This window comes from Hirundo rustica, chromosome 30, assembly GCF_015227805.2.
Source record: "Hirundo rustica isolate bHirRus1 chromosome 30, bHirRus1.pri.v3, whole genome shotgun sequence".
In the NCBI taxonomy this organism is placed as follows: Eukaryota; Metazoa; Chordata; class Aves; order Passeriformes; family Hirundinidae; genus Hirundo; species Hirundo rustica.
Genome location: NC_053479.1, coordinates 1,201,139 through 1,219,323, shown reverse-complemented (window position 1 = coordinate 1,219,323; position 18,185 = coordinate 1,201,139). Strand labels below are relative to the sequence as shown.

Sequence of the window (18,185 nt, the reverse complement as noted above, 5' to 3'; positions counted from 1 at the left end):
CCTCCCGGACATCCGCAATTCCCACTGCTGCCCCAGTCCAAGCGGTTTGGACATCACAGACCTGCTCTCACCTTCCTGACACTCCCTGGAGGCCGGGATGCTCTTCCCATCCCTCCCCTCGGTGTCACTGCAAGCACGGTCCCACCGGAGAAGCTCCGAGCTGCCAACAAGGTCAGCATCCAACAATTCTGCTGCCAACCCCACGAGCGGTGCTGGGACCGTCTGTGATCCTGCACAGCATCTGCATGACTGCAGCTCCAGCCCACTTCGTTCCCTGGCTCAGGAAGGACACTGGAGTCTATATTTAGCCCTAGAAATGGCCGGACCACGTTGGGGAACGCAACCTCTCACGATGGAATAACATCCAGAACAGCCCTCACGGCCCACCCTGCGCTTTTCCTGCAGAAATAAGAACGGCACAGCAAAGAAAACAAGGAGTGTGAGCCGAATTGGAAAGCGCTGGAAATATTCGGTGCGGCCGCAGCCGGCAGGTCGGGCTGCCCAGGAAAGGGCTGGAAAGTTAAGTCAACAGCAAAACTTGGGCTGTAAATAGCTCGAGGTGGCCTTGGATTGCAAAGCCCCAAGGAGAGGGGAAAAACATCCCCTGGAAAAGAAGCCACAGCCGGGGCAGACACTCCGTTTGGGAGAGCCTGAGGATGGCAGAGCTGGATGCAAAACGTCCCCTTGGCACCATCGGCCACCAAGCCCGGGTCTCTGGAGAGGGATGTCCATGGGAACACAGCTGGACACGCTCTCTGGGAGATGATGGAGATAAAATTCATCCCAAGCACAAGGAGAGTCCTGTCTGCCTGGCAAAGGCAGGACTGTGGGAAGGAAACAGGCTGATGAATCCACTGCTCACAGTCCAAGCCGCTCCTGGGATCAGCACCCACTCCGAGGAGCCCATTCCCAACCCTGGGACCTCTGGATTCATCCCAGGCACTTCAACAACCCCCACGGCTTGTTGGGGTGAGCTGGGAGAGAGAACCCTGGGCTTGGCAGGCAGCTCTCGCAGAGACTCAGGGCTCAGAGCCCGGCAGGGCTGGGAGGTCGGGGTGCGGGCACAGAGAAAGGATTTATCTGCACCAGGAGTGGATCTGGGAACTGAAATCATCTCCACGCCTGGAAGAGGAACCTCCTGCCCCATGACAAAGCTGCAGGCTCACAGTCGTGCTGACTCAGCAGGATGTGGCACATCCTGTGTGTCCTCCCCTCCCCACACACTCCATGGCTCCCGAGGGCCCTGGCTGCGATTTTGGGAAGCACCTCCCATCCACCCCCTTGCCGGGCAAAGGACACTCGCAGAACCACGCACTCCCTGCGCCCTTCTGGAGAGGCTCCATCCAAAAGATCATCCAAGGGCTTGGAGAAGCTCCCCAAACCCCTGGAGTGCTGTGGGCAGCTCCTGCTGCCTCCCAGCACAGCCAAACCCCAGTGTGGACACCATCCCCAGGGACCCCACAAGCCGCCCCCCCATTCCTTGAGGAGCATCCCAGCGCTCACGAGATGGTGGAAAGCCCTCGGCAGCAAGATCCACCTGATGGCTGGAGCAGATCCCTCCTCAGCAGTGCTGCTGCACTGGGATGAGCCTCACCGGAGACACTGGGCAGCCACGGGGCAGTGCCCAAGGAACTCACCCTGCCATCACCATCACCTCTAGATGCTACCAGTGCTCCCAGTTTTTGCCCAAAGGGCTCCTGGCCTTCACCCTGCCCACCCTCCATCCTCCTCCCCACCTCAGTGAGCACTGGGAGGTGACCTGGAGGTTGTCACAACCTTGGGGGCGCAGCCAGCTCCCCCCGTGTCTTTCTGGAGGGGGAAGGAGCCGTGGTCCTTCCCCAAACATCCTCATCCCAGACAATGGGAGAAGAGATTTTGGGAGTTAACCCTGTCTCCTCAAAGCTTCTTGTGTCACCACCCCGTCCCCTTGGCTCTTTTCAGGACCCCACCCAGCAGCTGCTTTACGCAGCTTTTCCCTTCATTTGTCTCCGATTTTCTGCTCCAATCCTGCTGTTCCCGTGAGGAGAGGGGAATGCCCGTGCAGCGGAGCAGAGCCTGGACAGCCCCACTGGGCAACCATGGGTCAAGCATGGGCTGGGGGCAAAGAGGAACCATGGAACTCCAGCTGGAACCTGCTCCTCCAGAGGAGGATGCTCCAGGAACCGGGGCCTTGGAGGCACAGGGAGCACCTGGCTGGTTTTGCTCCCCATCATCCCAACCGGTACTTAACACTGGAGGAAAAGCATCACCAGCTGGAGCAGCCCCCGCTCCTTCCCGCTTCGCAGGCTCCCCCAGAGCACATGGAACCGGCACGGAGAGAACACGAGGAGCGAGTGGTGGGGCTGAGACACCGAAGGTGAGGGGGCTGCCACAGCTGCTCCCACCCCCGCGCCGCCCACCGCACCTCGGGAGCTTCGGAAGCGGCAAGGAGGCAACGCCTCGGCTTCGCCCCAAACCCGGCACCGCTGCCGGGGATGCTCCAGCGCTGCCCCGTCCTCTCAGGGCCTGACAGGACAGGGAGCACGTGGGATGGGGAACAGAGCTCAGCCCTCTCACCGGACACCACAGCAGCACCTCTCAGGCCAGGACAGAGCTCTATGCTTGGAACCTCAAGCGTCCTGCTGGGATGATCCATATAGGAATGCTGAACACCCCTCTGGAGGCTGCAGGGAGGAACCCCCAGGCATTGCCCCAAGGGCAGCTCCTTCTCCTCCCAGCACCCCAAACCTCCACTCTTCACCTCCACTGAACCCAGCGCAGCTCCGGGCGTGTCCGTGCACGCTTAGGGAAGCGGTGTGCGCACACCCACACGTGTGCACACGCATGGGAACACACGGAAAAACACGGGGGAAAACACCTGGGAACACACAGGCACACAGGGAACACCTGGGAACACACATGGGAACACACAGGGACGTGCCAGACCACCAAGGCGGCAAGAGGGAAGTGCTGCACCAAAACACCCCAGCCACCCTTAACCACAGGTATTCCCAAAACAGGAACAGGGTGACCCCTGCCTGCCCTCACTCCACTCCTGGGGCTCTGCCACCACAGCGCCCAGGATGCCCAACACCACACCGGAACCAGTGCAGGCGGGAGCTGCACACCGGTGCCCTTTGTTCCCCATGGAAGAGCTTCCTCCCACTCCACGGCTGGACTTTGTCCTCCTCCAGGAACAAGCAACGAGCTTCCATAACTGCAGCCAGGGGCAGTGAGTATGAGGAATCGGCTCTCCAGACAGGGATGGGGGCCTGCACCCTGCTCCCAATGACATCCTGGCCTCTCCCTGAGCCCCACTGTACCCAGCTGGGGCAGTGGGAGACATGCACCAGGGAAACCAGAGCCCAGCCAGGACCGCCAGGGTTGAGGCACCAGCTCAGGTGGCACCTTGGTGGCACATTCTGCCTCCTAACCAGGCCAAGCACATGTTTATGGTGCCTCCACATCCGCCACATGCCTGCACATCCTCCCACCCACAGGTTCACACAGCTCCCAGCACCCCGAGCTGGTGGAACAGCACCTTGTGCCCATCACAGTCCCCAAAGGGGAGCCCCTCAGGAGGGGGACATGCCCCAGGAGGAAAGGCTGTCTCTGCCCCACTCCAGCTCCCAGGGTGTGGAGAAGAGGATGGAGGAACTTCCCTCCAGCTCATCATCTTTCCGCAGCCTCGTTTCCAAAGGCAACGCAGCTTATGCAATGAGTGATGCCTCCCTTCCGCCCCCACCAACTTCTGGATCCGCCGGCTGCTCCGAGCCACCTCCAAGCAGGGATGATGCCTCCAAGACCTCAGATCCCTGGAGGGGTGACCCCGGAGGGCTCAGCTGTTGGCCACCTGCACCGCTGAGCTCACCGGGCGGGTGCCAGCGGCTCCGTCAGCCCTGCAGGTACCACCGAGGAAGGGCTGAGCTGCTCTGGGCTGCCCCGAGCCGCTCCGCTCCTGTCACCTCCCTCCAAGGGACACAGATCAAGCGCCTGCATCCCCAGTAGGGTGAGGAGCTGCTGGAGGATGGAAACCGCAGGTTCCGGCCTCCTGCAGCCCCAGACATGAATCTGGGGCAGAGATCTGGCGTTTGCCCAAACCTCCTCCTCCTCCATCCCTCCGACCCAGCGCCGGGTCAGATGCTGCCGCTGCCACGACACCAAATCCCTTCTCCCGCTTTGCTCCAAGGTGGGCAAAGAAACGGGACAGAAAAACCTCCCTCCAAACAAACAAAAAAAAAAAAAAAAAAAGGAACAAAAAACCCCCTCTCGTTCATCCATCACTCCGGCCTCCTATTTCACCAGGCCATTCCCATGCAGACGGAGGGGAATCCGCCACGGGAAAGCCGAGACCCCCCCTCATTTCCGTGCTTTTGAAGGGGGAAAAACAGCCCAGCGCATCCAAGCGTTGCGAGGAACTTCTCCACGGCCGCGGGTTCCCGGCTGGATCGGCTGCCAGCGCGGAGCACGGGCGCTGCCAAGAGCGGCCCCTCGCACATTCCCAGCCCGGCCATGGAACTGACGAGCTCAAGTATTTACTGAATAGATCAATAAGAGCCGGGAACGCGACGTGCGCGGCTTGGGAACGAGCGGCTGGCAAGGAGCTGGATGGACCGATGGGGGGGAGGCCGGACAAACGGACACACGGACAGGGGGGACGGAGAGCCCGGTCACTGGATAAACACATTCCCAGTGCCACCAGGCCCGGGTCACAGCCAAACTCCGCAGCAGGGCTCGGGGAGAAGCAGCCCCGGTTATGCAAGAGGGGGAGCGTGGGGCGAGGCTGGGCTGTCACGGGCACCCCTGGGACCGGCGGGACCCCGGCCCCGGACACCCCCGGGACACCGGGACCCCGCGCCCCGGTTCCCGCAGCGGTGCTGAGCTCCAACTTTCCCGCTCGGCTGCGGGGAAAACTTTGGATTCCAGAGGAAAATGGGATGGAGGGCGGGTGGGAGCCACGGGAACGGGCAAAGAGGAGAAAACGGGGGAGCGCGAGCGAGCGGCCCCCGCAGCCGCGGGGCGAACGGGGCGGGGGGCGCACGGTGCGCTGCGGAGGACGCGCCTCCCCGCTCCGGCCCGCTGTCCCCCGCTGTCCCCCGGTCCCTCCGGTGTCCCCACGGCGCGGCGGGGCCGGGCTGCGCCCGCACTGCTTTGTCACGGCGGCGGAGGGGGGGACGCGCGGCGCCCCCCGCCCCCTCCCCGGCCCGGCCGAGCCCCGCGCCCCCGACAGCGGCTGCGGCGCCTCCCGCCTTCCCCGCCGGTTTTCCCCCCAATCCCCGCCGGTATCGCCCCGCTGGGCTCCGGCCCCCGCCGCCCCCCGACTCACCTTCGAGGGCGCGGGCGGCGGGCGCGGCCAGCAGGGCCAGGAGGCTCCCGGCGAGGGCCAGCAGCGGCCCCATGCCGGCGGCTCGGCGGCGGCGGCGGCGGCTCGGCGGCTCCTCACGCCGTGCTGCCCGTGGGGCGGCGCGTCCCGGGCCCGCGCACCGACATCCGCGGGGGGCGGGCGGGGGCGGGCCGGCGGCCGGGCCGGGCCGGGCCGGGGGGGCGGGCGGACCCTCCGGGCTGGGCGGCGGCGGCGGCGGCGGCGGCGGCGGGGCCGGGGGATGGGGATGAGGGGAGGGGGGGGGCTGCGCGCGCCGCCGCCGCGGCTGAGGGAGGGCGGCGATGGGGGGGGGGGGGGGGGGGGGGGGGGGGGAGATGGAGCGCGCGCCGCCGCCCGCCTGACGTCACCGGGCTCGAGCCGCCGCCGCCGCGGACGGGAACGGGGAAGGGGGGGGGGTGAGGGGGGGGGACACGCGCGTGGCGTTGGGGGGGGGTCCTGCGCGCATGCGCGTGCGGAGCCCGGGCTGCGCCCCCCGGTGGGTGTGGGCAGGGACAGGGGGCCCGGGCAAGGGTCCGGTGTCGGTACCGGTGTCGGTATGGTGCGGGCAGGGGTCCGGTGTCGGTACCGGTGTCGGTATGGTGCGGGCAGGGGTCCGGTGTCGGTACCGGTGTCGGTATGGTGCGGGCAGGGGTCCGGTGTCGGTGTCAAGAATGTAGAGGCAGGGGTGCGGTGCCGGTGCCGGTATCGGTGTCAGTAAGGTCCTGGTAGGGGACGGGTGCCGGTGTCAGTGTGGTCCTGGCAGAGATCCGGTGCCGGTATGGGTGTCAGTACGGCACGGGCAGGGAACCGGCGCCGGTATCGTTGTCGGTATCGTTGTCGGTATCGGTGTCGGTATGATACGAGCAAAGAACCGGCGCCGGGCCCGGTGTGGTACCGGTACAGCGCTGCGGGTCCCGCCCATACTCGGTACCGGCCCGCGATGCCGCTGCAGCCCCCGGCCCGTCCCCGCTGTGGCGGCCCCCGTTCCCCCAGGAGCGGACCAGCTCCCCTCTACCGGCACACGGTACCGGCTGCGGGTCAGAGACGGACGAAGCAACGGGACCCTCATCATCATCCCCCAGGGCAGCGGGACCGTCGCCGTCCTCTCAGGGCTGCAGGACCTTCCCTGTCCCCCAGGGCAGCGAGCACTTCACCATCCCCGAAGGCGACAGGAGCCTTGACGATTCTCCCAGGAGAGCAAAACCATCACCGCCCCCAAGAGCGGTGGGACCCTGACCGTCCTCCCAGGGCAGCAGGACCCCCACTGTGTCCGAGGGTAGTGGGACCCTCACTGTCCCACCCAAGGCAGGGGGTCCCTCGTCACCCCCCAGCGCACAGGACCCTCGCCGTGCCCTCAGCCGTCCCTTCGGGGCTACGGGAGCAGGGCTCAGGGCGGGGGGGACCAGAACAGCGGACCCCCACCATGGGGGTCCCGTCATGCGCAAGGCCGGCCATCACTCACCCAGCTCCGGCTTTGACTGAGAACCGTGACGTCAGAGCCAGAGCCGTGACGTCATCCACAGGCCACTCCGCTGCCTGCGAGGGCCCGGGGCTGTGGAGGGGGGTGGGCAGCGGTGCCGGCACCGTCATCAGGCACCGTGCGACCCCTCCGCGTGATGTCATATGTTTTTTTAATTATGTCACACGCCTGCTCCGCCCCACCCCGGTCAGGCAGCTGCGGGGGGGCCGTGATTCAGGCTGCTGCGGCGCCAGATGTTCGGGAGAAGGTCCAGATGTTCCCGGGACGCCGCCCCTGCAGAAGCGCCGGGGTGGCAAAAAGCGCGGTGGGCTGGAGGGGTTCTGGAGGGCCGGCTCTGTACCCCCCCCATTCCCCCAGAGCCCCCAAACCACCCCGGGAACGAGTGCGATTCTGATTCCTCCCACGCGTGAGACCCGCCCAGCGCTCTACATCTCACTCCCCACTCGGTCCCGTCCTGGACGGGGGCGTGGAGAGGCCGGGAAGCCCCTTCCCAGTCCCGAACAGCCCCGGCGGGTGTCCGCCCTCCCGGGATGTCCCGGTACGCAGTAAGCGAGCCGCGCTCACTGGGTCCCCGGGAGCGTTTGATGCTCGAAATAGCAGCACGGAAAGTTCACAGGCGTCACGGCGGGAGGAGCCGGGGGGAAGGCGGGGACCAGCCCCGGTCCCGCACCCCCGGCCTTGGCAGCGCCGGTCCCGCATCCTCGGGTTCGTCCCGGTGCCACCGGCGCTGCGGCAGCGCCCCCTAGCGGCCCCGAGGAAGCCCTGCCCGGTGCTGCCCCTCCGCTCCGGTGGACGCGGGGGTCGGAGCGGCCGAAGGAGCGCTCCGGGGAGGGACGGGTACCCCCGTGCAGCAGCAAGCCCCCCGAAGCAACGAGCACCCCTTTTCCGTACCCCCGCTCCCGTCCTCGGCTCGGTACCGGAGGGCGCAGGCAGAGGGGGGCACAGCCTGTCACGGGCTCGGACCCCAGGACGGGGAACGGGGTTCAAACCGAGCGGGGAAGGTGCAGCCCGGGACCAACAGTCCGGTACACCCGGGAATGGCGGGGCCACGGAACCGGGGGTGCACGCGGTAAGGGTGAGGGGCACCCACGGGGATGGGCGGGGGGCTTGGAAGGGCAACAAAGAGGGTCCTGATTACAGCAAGATTAGGATCGGGAGTGGGTGTCAGAGATGAGGCGGGGGGACACTCGTGGGTGCGAGCAGTGGGTGGGTGGGGGCTGAATGGGGCTGATCACGAGTGGAATATGGGGTGAGAGTGCGGTCACGATGGGGGAGAGGAATGGGGAAATACGGGGCAAGAGTGGGTGGCGGCTGATACGGGGCGGACGCGGAGCCGGTGGGTGCCGGCCGCAGCCCCTCGTTGGGGAAGTCCGGGGCTCCCCGGTCCTGCCGAGGCTGGTCCCGGTGTCCTCCCATCCCTCCGCTCACGCGTCTCCTCCCCCTTCCTGCGCTCGGCGCTTCCCGGCGGAGCGGGGCCGCCGCGGGGACCGGGCGCGCCCGCCGCCGCCGGGGAGTGAACGAGGGGCCGCGGGCACCGGCCGGACCGGCCGCCCCCCGCCCGCGCCTGCTCTCGCCAGGTAACGGGGGACGGGAGCGGGGACTCTGCCGCTGCTTGGCACCTCCCGCCCCGGCCCGGAACTCGTGCAGAGGCACCGAGCTGGGAGCCGGGGAGGAACGGGGCTCTGCGGGGTATTCCAGGGGCGGGGGCTGCCGGGGCTGGACGGCTGTCCAGGGGCACCTCCCTGCTCCGGGGGTGGGCAGTGCGACGTGTGACAGGCTGAGCGGGGCCTCTGAGGGGGAGCGGAGCGACTGTCAGCCCCTCACTGGGGTGTTTGGGGTTGGGATGGGATGGGGAAGGGGCTCCGGGATCGGTGGCGCCGAGGCTGCATCGGCTGCCCCGGTGGGAACGCAGCCCAGCTCGACCCGAAACCCAGAGAACCCGCTGCTGGGTGGGTGCAGAGGATGGCACCCCGCTCTCCTGGCACCCCGCTCTCCTGGCATGGCGATGTTTGGGGATAGGGGGTGCGTGGGGCAAAGGAAGACCCCTTCTTCTGGGATCAACCCGGTGGACCCGGACAGAGAGTTCCTGGGACGGGAGCGGCGCCGAATCCAGCCCGGACTCCCTGAGCCGTGAGTCATCCTGGGCTGGGTCGGCGGGGAAGGCCCGTTCCTCTTCCTACGCACCGGAGGAACTTTCACACCCCGAGTGGTCAGCAGTGGGCAACCCCGCCCCAAACTTGTGGGTGACCTCTCCATGGCACTGTCACCAGTGTCCCACCGTGTTCTGTGTTCTGGCCTCGGATGGAGAACGCTGGCAGCGTCCCCAGCACCCCGAGGGAAACTGAGCCACGCTGAGGGGGAGCGATGTCCCTCGGGCTCTTCCCGGCGAGGGCAGAGTCAGAGAGAAGTCCGTGTAGCATTTGGAAAACCTCGGAACATCTGTCCTTGCGAAAGCCCCGGGGAAATCTGCTGGCGGGACAAGGGAGCGTGCTCTGAGGTGCCCCGCAGGATGAGGAGGGTGCGCCAGGCTGGGAGATCGCAGAGGGCAGCGGGGACATGACCGGGGGTGGGGTTCGTCCCCTCCGCCCCGAGGGTGGGGGGCTGCGGTTGGCTGCCAGGAAGGGCTGGTAGTTAATGAGTAACATCCGTGGGATTGTACGGCACCACGGGACAGGGAAGGAGACGGGGAGTGTACGGCAGCTCCGGCTCGGGGACAGGGTTTCCTGTTGAGCGAGAAAGCACCAGCCCGTACTGAGAGTGTTGGGGGGTCTCTGAACCCCTTCCCGTGCCCTGGGCTCCTCCCGAGCCACCTTCTCGCCCGGGAGACCCCAGCCCCACGAGGAGGAGAAGCCCCTCGGGTGGAGGAGGAAGCGAAAGCGGCTTCGTCGAGGGGGTTTGGGGAGGGGGAGTGGTGCGGGGCGGCTGCTCCCTATCCCGGTGTTATAACCTGCGCCGTGGCGAGCCGGCTTCTCCAGATACAACACAGCTTCGTCCCTGTGACCTCCGGCTTTCCCGGGGTCACCTGGAGGAGCATCCCCACGGGAACTGGGAAAAGCTCCTCTGCACAAGGAGAAGAAGAGGGAAAGATGGAAGTTAGGATGGGGAGGATTCAGGGCACGGCTGGAATGAAGGAACTGCTGTGACTGATGCCAGGAGGGGACAGGTATGTCCCTGCCTCGAGCTCCTCCTGGGCTGTGGGAGGAGGGAGCAGCGCAGCTTCTCCTGCAGACTCTCAGCAGATCCAGGCATGCCTGGCTCAAGGCTTACGCTCCAGGTTGGCGCTTCCAGCCAGCAGCTGCCTCTCAGGGCTGAGCAGAAATACAGGTTTAATAGGACGCTGGGTATTAAGCTCGAGGCTGGCAAAAGGAAAGGTTGTTTTCTCCCCCTCCTGCCAAGATCCTGCTGGGACTGTGGGGAAAAACCCAGCAGCATTCCCAGAACTGCTGTGTGCGCTTCACACTGGGCATTGACCCCTCGGAGTAACCTCACCCCCTGGATCTGTTTGCTCCCAGGCAGCGTGGAGCCGAAAGCAAAAGCATTTCTGGAAGACGTCAAAACCTCCAGCCACCATGGTCGGTGCCCCACAAGGGGCGGCACACGGGGCTCCGTGAGGGCTGGCGGGGCCATCCCGGGCTGCTCCCGCTGCACTGCTCGGGGCAGGCCGCAGGCGTTTGTTTGCTCCGGCTGCGACGTTGCCCAGTGACGCTGGCTTCCTTCCCCTCGCAGGGCTCTCGGAGCCTCTCAGCTCCACCTCCGCCCTGCGCCTTCGGCGGCTCTGCGCGGCCCAGGCCCGTGGGGAACGCTGCCCGCGGGGACTCGGGACGTGAGGCGGCTCGGCGCTCGCCTGAGGGCACGGCGGGCCCGGCCTGCGCCGCCCGGGGGTCCCGCCGGTGCCGCGGCCCCTCGGCTGGGCCGTGAGACGCCGGCGCTGCCGGGATCCGCCGCGGGATCGGGCCTTGGCCCCGGGCGGGGCCGGCGGAACCGGCAGCGAGGTGTGTGTGTGCCCGGGGATCCCCCCCCGGCCGGCCGGGGCCGAGGGGTCCGAACGCGGCGGGAGGAAGGGAGGGAGCTGTCGGGAAGAGGCGCGGGCAGTGCTGAGGGGACGGGGGTGGGAATGTTGGGGTTCCAGCGCTCACCTCGGGGTGAGGTGGGGCCGTGAGCCCCCAGACCGGGCAGTGCGGGTGGAGTTGCCTGTCTAGCACTTCATTCCAGTCGTCGTCTTCTTCTTCTTCTTGCTTTCCCTGATCTCTTGAGCCCACCGAGCGTGAGGGGCCCTCCGTGAGAGGGACACCTGAGGAAGATTTGAGGAGCAGCCAGGCCACCTCACTGGGATCACCCCGGTGGAACGGCCTCACCGAGCTCGGGGGAGCTCACACTTCTCCCATTCCCGAGGGGTTCCACACTCTTCCGGCTCTCCCAGCTCTCCTATGCCAAGTCCGGCAGCACTTGCCCATCCCTTGGAGTGTCCCTGTGGCAGAAGGAGCAGAGATTCCCCGGAGATGCAGGCAACTGAGGCACGAGTGGGCTGCCAACCCGCCCAGGATTGCCCAAGAGGCTGATCCTGGATCCAGCTTCCCAATCCTCCTCCTCCTCCTCCCCAGCAGCACCAGCCCAGTGGAGCAGCAGGTTCAGACGTGGCAGGACAAGCAGCAGCTCTCACCCCGTCCCTGAGGGGCTCTCGACCCTCAAATCCCCCCAGGGCTGGGCTGGGGGCTGCTCGAGTGGCCCTGCCCGCATCCCCTCTCCTCTTTGTCCACAGGTGACTGTTCCAAGATGTCCCTGTGGAACCTCGTGTCCCACATGCCACCGGAGGAGCTCAGCAGCCTCTTCACGGAGTTTCCGCGGAGCTTGCGCTGTCTCCTGGCCGAGTGGCTGGAGAACCAGCCCTGGTGAGTCTCCCGGGACCCTTCCTCCCTGGAGCAGCGTGGGGCCGGGGGTCACAGAGGGGAAGATGGGGGATCCATGCCCATTCTCCCAACTTTTCCCCTCTCCAGGGAGTTCATCAATGGCTCGGACGCCTTCTGCAGCAGCATGGCCAGCGGGATGCTCTCGGCCATGCTGGAGAAACTCCGCAGCGCTGCCGGCAGTGATGGGCAGCAGTGCCAGATCCTGCAGCAAGTCAACAGCATCGAGGTGCACAGGGACCCTGGGGCTGGGTCACGCTGGGATTGCAGCCGGCTCCCAAGGAAACTTGATTATTTTATGCTGGAAGGGCTCAATGCCTTAGGATGGTCCCCGTGTGACACCCTTTCCCAGGCTTGTGAGCAATGAGTGGACTCAGCGATTGGGTTTTTGGAGTGTTCCAGAGGACTGAGGGGGTTTGTTTGCATCCCAGGGCTGACCCGGGTTCTGCAGCCCAGTTGGCCCACAGGGAGCTGCCACATTTTCCCTGAAATGGTCCCGTGGGGACCCTCCTGAGCCCCTCTGCCTCCCCAGCCTCCGTTGTTGGCACCTGGGGGCTGTCTCACCAGATGTTCCCCATTTTCTGCTTGAATGTTTGATTTCTTCTTCCTCCAGGCCGTGTGAGGCTGCGTTTCCTCCTGCCATGAGCTCTGGGTTTCGTTTTTGGTGCTCTTTCTTTTATCAAGGCAGTTGGAATTGCTCTGTCCCTTTCCCAACCCTCTGATTTATCCTCTCTGACCAGCAGAGCTCCGAGCACCAGAGCTGAGCAGAGCTCGCTCCCAGAGCCCCGTTCTGGTTGAAAACTCTGCTCTTTTGGTAACAGACCTTTTTAATATCCATCGTTTGGGAAGGGATCAGCTTTAGTCACAACTTCTGAGGAGAAGGATGACTTTCCAAAACAAGACTCTTGCTTTTTTGCTGTAGGAAACAAGCAGATGTTTCAGCTTAGGGATTATTTTATTATTTAAAACGTTGAAGCAGAGCAGCCCTTGCGTGTTCCCTCCTCCCTCCATCCCTCATCCCAGAACACCAAATCCTCATTTCTCCATGCCTGGCCAGGCTGTTCCCTGCTCTCAGTGCTGCTGTGGGCAGTGGGAGCCAGGTGACCCCCAGGATGGGCAACCACGAGGCTGGGGGTGCGGGCGGGAGCCAAAACCTGAGCCTCTCATCCCCTGAATCCCACATTTTCCCTGGAAGAGCCCACGGGGCTAGCAGTGCTGCATCCAGAGCCCCGCACCGGAGCTCCCACCGGCACAGGAACCCACCAAGCACGTCATCAGCCATTCCCCCCCATCGTGTTTCTGCTGCTGTTTCGGGAAGTAGCTAATTTGGGAAATGCGTGAAGGCCGGAGGAGCTGGCACGGGACACGGGAGCTGGAGCCAGCAGGGGAATTCCTCTCCCTGTTTTCAGTAGAAAGCATTGATCCACCCAGGGCAGCTGGGAGAGTCTCCCCCAGGTGCCAGGCTGGAGGCTGGAGGAAATGCTCACAGGACTGGAGAACTCCTTTCGGTTTGGATTATTTTTTTTCAAATTGAAGTCGATTCTCCTACTTCTTATACAAAAAAAAAAGCAGTTGGAGCTGATGACCCTGATGTTCCCTCCAGCTCCAGATAACTCCGTGCACCATTTAAAGTGGTTTTAAAGCTGGAAATCAGCTCCGTGGTGGTTGTGGAACCTCTGAACTGCCTTGGCCGGGCATTGTGGGAAGGGGCTGGGGTGGGAGTGGGCCAGGAACAGGGGGCACGTGTCCTATCCCCCCTGACACCCCCATTTGCATCCCCCCAGAGCACCTTCTGTCGGGACCCGCTGCGGCTGGTGGCCGTGGTGAGATCCATCCTGGAGGGCGAGAAGGCGGCCGTGCTCAAACGGGTGGGTGCTCCCTGCCCCTCTCCCGGGCACCCTGAGGTGCAGGACCAGCCACAGCCCCCGCTGACCCCGCTCTGCTCTGCCCCAGGACCACCACCTGCCCCTCAGCTTCCACCGGCGGCAGGAGGAGCTGAAATTCAGCCTGGGGCTGCAGCGGCTGCAGCACCGAGTCCGTGAGATCAAGGCGCTCCAGGACAAGGGGCCAGGGCAGGACGGGGCCGTGCAGAGCCCCGTGGCCCCCAGGGAAGTGCCCACCCTCATCCTGGAGGCTGTGAAAGAGCTGGAGGCAGCCAGACAGCAGGTCCTGAAGAGGATCCAGATCTGGAAGAGGCAGCAGCAGCTGGCAGGGAATGGGGCCATCTTTGAGGAGAATCTGGCACCGCTGCAGAAGAGGTGAGCGGGGCACAGGGCAGGGCTGTGCTCCCCCCAGCCAGCCCAGGGGGCTCCGGGTGAGTGAGGGGTGCGTTGCTGAGGGTCCCCCTTTCCCCAGGTGCGAGAGCCTGGTCGAGGTTTACTTCCAGCTGCAGCAGCAGGTGATGGCGGCGAGCACAGAGCTGGGATCTGAGCTGCTGCCCCGGCTCCTGGAGCGCCTCAACGAGGTGTTGTCCAGCCTGGTCAAGAGGTAACAGGCCGGGGGAGCAGCCAGGGGTTGGTGGCAGAGCTGGTGGGACGCTGTGCCAAGTGACACGGCGTCCCTTTGTCCCTCAGCTCCTTCCTGGTGGAGAAGCAGCCCCCACAGGTGCTGAAGACCCAGACCAAGTTCCAAGCAAGCGTCCGGTTCCTGCTGGGCCCGCAGCTGCTGAAGGCGGCGCCCAAGCCCTACGTGGTGAGGGCTGACATGGTGACAGAGAAGCAGGCGCGGGAGCTGGAGCTCAGCAACTACAGCAACACCCTCAGGTGAGCAGTGGATATGGGGGCAGGGGGGCTTCCCCACCTCCGTTCCCCCCCTGACTCTCTCCTCCGCCCAGCGAGAGCACGGGGGAGATCGTGCACAACACGGTGGCCCTGGAGACCAACCCCACCAGCGGGACCTGCTGCGCCAACTTCAAGAACGTGGTAAGTGCCACCAGCGAGGGGCTGGGCTGGGGGCTCCGTTGGGTTTTTTGTGGGGGTCTCGAGGCTAGGGATGCTCAGCTCTCCATCCCCAGCTGCTGAAGAAGATCAAGCGCTGCGAGAGGAAGGGCTCCGAGTCGGTGACAGAGGAGAAATGCGCTGTCCTGTTCAGCACTAACGTCACCTTGACCCCCAGCAACATCTCCATCCACCTCCAGGTACCAGCTCCTCACCTGTGGGATGGGGCTGGATGTGCTGAGCCTTCTCCTGTGGGACACCTGGGCTGCACTGGGACAGTCCCAGGGCTGCCACCACGCTTGGCTCAGGGCCACTTCCCTGCCCTCAGGTCCTGTCCCTGCCCATCGTGGTCATCGTCCACGGGAACCAGGACAACAACGCCAAAGCCACCGTGCTGTGGGATAACGCCTTCTCCGACATTGTGAGTGCCACGAGCTGGGGGGAAGGAGCTGGAACCTGGGCTCTGGAGGGGGGGGACAGCGCAGGTGGGAGCAGAAGCCCACCAGGACGTGGTGAGCGTCCCCTCCTGATGACCCCCTGCCCGGCCACAGGAGCGGGTGCCCTTCGTGGTGGCCGAGCGGGTGCCCTGGGAAAAGATGTGTGACACGCTGAACCTCAAGTTCATGGCAGAGGTGCAGACCACCAAAGGGCTCCTCAAGGAGCACTACTTCTTCCTGGCCCAGAAGATCTTCAATGACCACAGCGCCAGCCCCGAGGACTTCCAGAACCGCCACGTCTCCTGGGCCCAGTTCAACAAGGTGACCGGGAGGGCTGGCCAGGGTGGGCAGGGGCCAGTGTGGCCATGGGGAGCCTCATGGCCTCTCTCTGCCTCAGGAGATCCTCCCTGGGCGGGGATTCACCTTCTGGCAGTGGTTTGATGGAGTCCTGGACCTCACCAAGAGATGCCTCAAAAGTTACTGGTCAGACAGGTGGGTTCCCCCTGGGCTGGGCTTTGTGCGTCCTGATCCCACCTCAGCGCCCTGGATGGTCCTGATCCCTGTTCCCCACCTGCCCACCCCTCCAGGCTCATCATGGGCTTCATCAGCAAGCAGTACGTGTGCAAACTGCTGAGCATGGAGTCGGACGGGACCTTCCTGCTCCGCTTCAGCGACTCCGAGATCGGGGGCGTCACCATCGCCTACGTCATCCGGGGCAAGGACGGTGAGACGGGGTCAGCTGCTGTGCAGGGGGGTCCTCACTGCCAGGGGCTGTTACCAGCGCTGGAATCCAGTGATGTGCTTCCCCTCACTCAGGCTCCAGCCAGGTGGAAAACATCCAGCCCTTCTCTGCCAAGGACCTGTCCATCCGCTCCCTCGGCGACCGCATCCGGGACCTGGGGCAGCTCCGTAACCTGTACCCCAACATCCCCAAGGACCAGGCGTTTGGGAGTCACTACAACAGTGAGTGGGGAGGGCTGGGATGGGCCCTGGGCTGCCCCTCTGCACCCCAGCAATGCTACGGGGGGGTTGTGGGTCTGACCCAGGTGTCCCCAGGGCTTGCAGGGGCAATGGGAGCTGGCAAAGATGGTTGGCAGGGCGTGGGTGGGGGTGATGGCTCATGGATGCTTCTCCTCCCCGAGCAGAAGAGCAGACAGGCAAGGACGGCCGGGGCTATGTCTCCACTACCATCAAGATGACGGTGGAAAGCGAAAGGTGGGTGCGAGGCCATGTCTGTGCACGTGGGCTAGGGTTTGCACGCACCCCTGGCCAGCCTGAGCATTCCCCTGGACAGGGAAATCCCTGACTGGGAAGAGCAGAGCTGTGCTGGTGAGCACAGAGCCCCCCGTGGGTCCCCAAGCTGCACTGGGGGCACGTCTGTGCATGTCCCACCCGCCCCCTGAGCACCCACTGGCACAAGTCCACCTCCAGAGCCTGGTCCTGGCGGTGCTGATGGAGACCGCGTGCTTTTCCAGGGACCAGCAGCCTCCAGGCACCATGGGGGCTCCCCCCGAAGCCCCCCAGGCCCCAGTGTTCAACCTGCCCGTGCTGCAGCACGAGCTGCGCCCTGAGAGCCTGCAGCCGATGCTGGCCCCCATCTGGTGAGTGCCCTGCGGTGGGGCGTGGGGTGGGGGCTGTGGCAGAGCCCCCCCCCTCAATCTGAACCTCTCTGTATGTGCACTGCAGCCCTCCCACTCCATTTTGCCCCCAGCCCGTGCCCACGGGCTACCCCACGGTTGAGGGCAACATCATGATGGTCCCCGAGAGGATCACCTCCCCCTTCCACAGGTAGGAGCGGGGCAGGCTGAGGGGCAGGGGGGGATGTTCGGGGGTGTTCCCCTCTCTCTGAGTGCTCCTGCTCCCCACAGCCCGTCACAGATGCTCTCACCTCCCTCGCTGTCCCACTGCCAGGACCCTGCCTTCAGGTCCCCCGGGTAAGACGTGGCACGCAGGTGAAACGGGAGCACCCTGCCCTGCGCCCCTTTTTCCTCCCCAACCCCAGGCTGGCAGACCTGGAGTGACCATCCCCAGCTGCCCGGTGCTCCCAAGAGGAGGAGCCCCACACCAGCCCCCCACAAACCAAGCCTTGGGGGCTGGTGATTGCCCTGCAGGGCTGGATTTACACCATTCTTCGCCCCTCCCCAGACCCTTCATGAGCGGCCAGTTCATGTCCGGGGAGGTGTCGCAGCTGCTGCCCGCGGGTCCCTCTGCGGAGCCGCAGGACGAGGAGATGCCCGAGCTGCCCCCGTTCCAGACCGTGGAGGACGCGTCCCCGCGGTGGTAAGCACGGCCAGGGGTCAGCAGCGGGAAGCCCCTCCCGGTCCCCCCGGCGTCAACCCACTGCCTCTTGTCCCCAGGATGTCGCCCAACATGGAGCAGTCATCAACCTCGGAGTTGGACCAGCTCCTGCAGGAGGTGCCCCTGTTGCCCCCCTTCGCGCCCCCCCTCCCGCAGCACAGCGGGTACCCCAATTCCAGCCTGTCCTCCTGGGGGCTGGGCCAGGAGGCGCGGTGGGATGACAGCATCCGGCCGAGACACGCATGAGGGGGCTACTGAGGGGGGGGGGCGACGACAACGGACTGGGACCCCCGCCCCTCCCCTCTCACTCCCTCCCAGCTTTGCCTGGGTTCATGGACTTGATTACCGCTCCCGCAGAGGGGTGGAAACTCCAGCTGGGAAAGGCGGGGTTGGGGAGATTTGGGGTAAAAACACCCTCCCCACCTCCCCTCCGTGCATTGCTGCCCGCCCCCGGGGGTCCGCGGGTGAGGGGGTGCAGGCGGCCCCGTCCTGCGTGGGGGGCACCGGCAGCCGCACGCGGTGCCCCCAGCCCACGCCGCCGGGATGAGTCACCGCGGGGGCGGCAGGCGGCAGCGAGAACGGCGCCGGGGCGGAGGTGCCAGCCCCGGTGCCCGGCGGAGATTGGGGAGAAAAACACCGGGACCCCCATGGAGGGGGACACGGTCCCCACGCACCCCCGCAGTCAGCGCTTGCTTTGGGGTTTTTGAGCTCCTGGTTGGAGCAGAAAGGGGCGGGGCGCGGGGGGGGGAGGGCAGGAAGATAAGCCATAAAATAAAGTTTTATTCCAAA

The 18,185-nt window shown here is 65.4% G+C and overlaps 2 protein-coding genes across 3 annotated transcripts in view; one reads left to right on the top strand and one right to left on the bottom strand.

Moving 5' to 3' along the window:
- The window catches only part of LRP1 (LDL receptor related protein 1), a 74,684-nt gene extending 69,292 nt beyond the window's left edge, over nt 1–5,392 (bottom strand). Inside the window, exon 1 of the mRNA XM_040088349.1 lies at nt 5,306–5,392. Within this exon, the coding sequence (XP_039944283.1) occupies nt 5,306–5,378 (73 nt within the window). The 5' untranslated portion in view covers nt 5,379–5,392. The remainder of the gene's footprint in view (nt 1–5,305) is intronic.
- A 2,933-nt stretch (nt 5,393–8,325) lies between these two features.
- Nucleotides 8,326–17,902, top strand: STAT6 (signal transducer and activator of transcription 6). Of its 2 annotated transcripts, none has more exons than XM_040088429.2 (20): nt 8,326–8,398; nt 11,581–11,710; nt 11,816–11,954; nt 13,510–13,593; nt 13,679–13,983; nt 14,081–14,212; nt 14,299–14,487; nt 14,559–14,646; nt 14,739–14,861; nt 14,990–15,082; nt 15,213–15,419; nt 15,496–15,590; nt 15,686–15,822; nt 15,915–16,061; nt 16,244–16,313; nt 16,574–16,699; nt 16,785–16,886; nt 16,967–17,032; nt 17,244–17,378; nt 17,456–17,902. In XM_040088429.2, exons 2-20 carry the CDS (start codon nt 11,595–11,597, stop codon nt 17,640–17,642), a joined length of 2,541 nt encoding a protein of 846 aa, XP_039944363.1. In that variant the 5' UTR covers nt 8,326–8,398; nt 11,581–11,594; the 3' UTR covers nt 17,643–17,902. The 2 variants fall into 2 exon arrangements, with proteins under 2 accessions (XP_039944363.1, XP_039944362.1); XM_040088428.2 differs by lacking the exon at nt 8,326–8,398 and adding an exon at nt 10,730–10,813.
- The last annotated feature ends 283 nt before the right edge of the window (nt 17,903–18,185 follow it).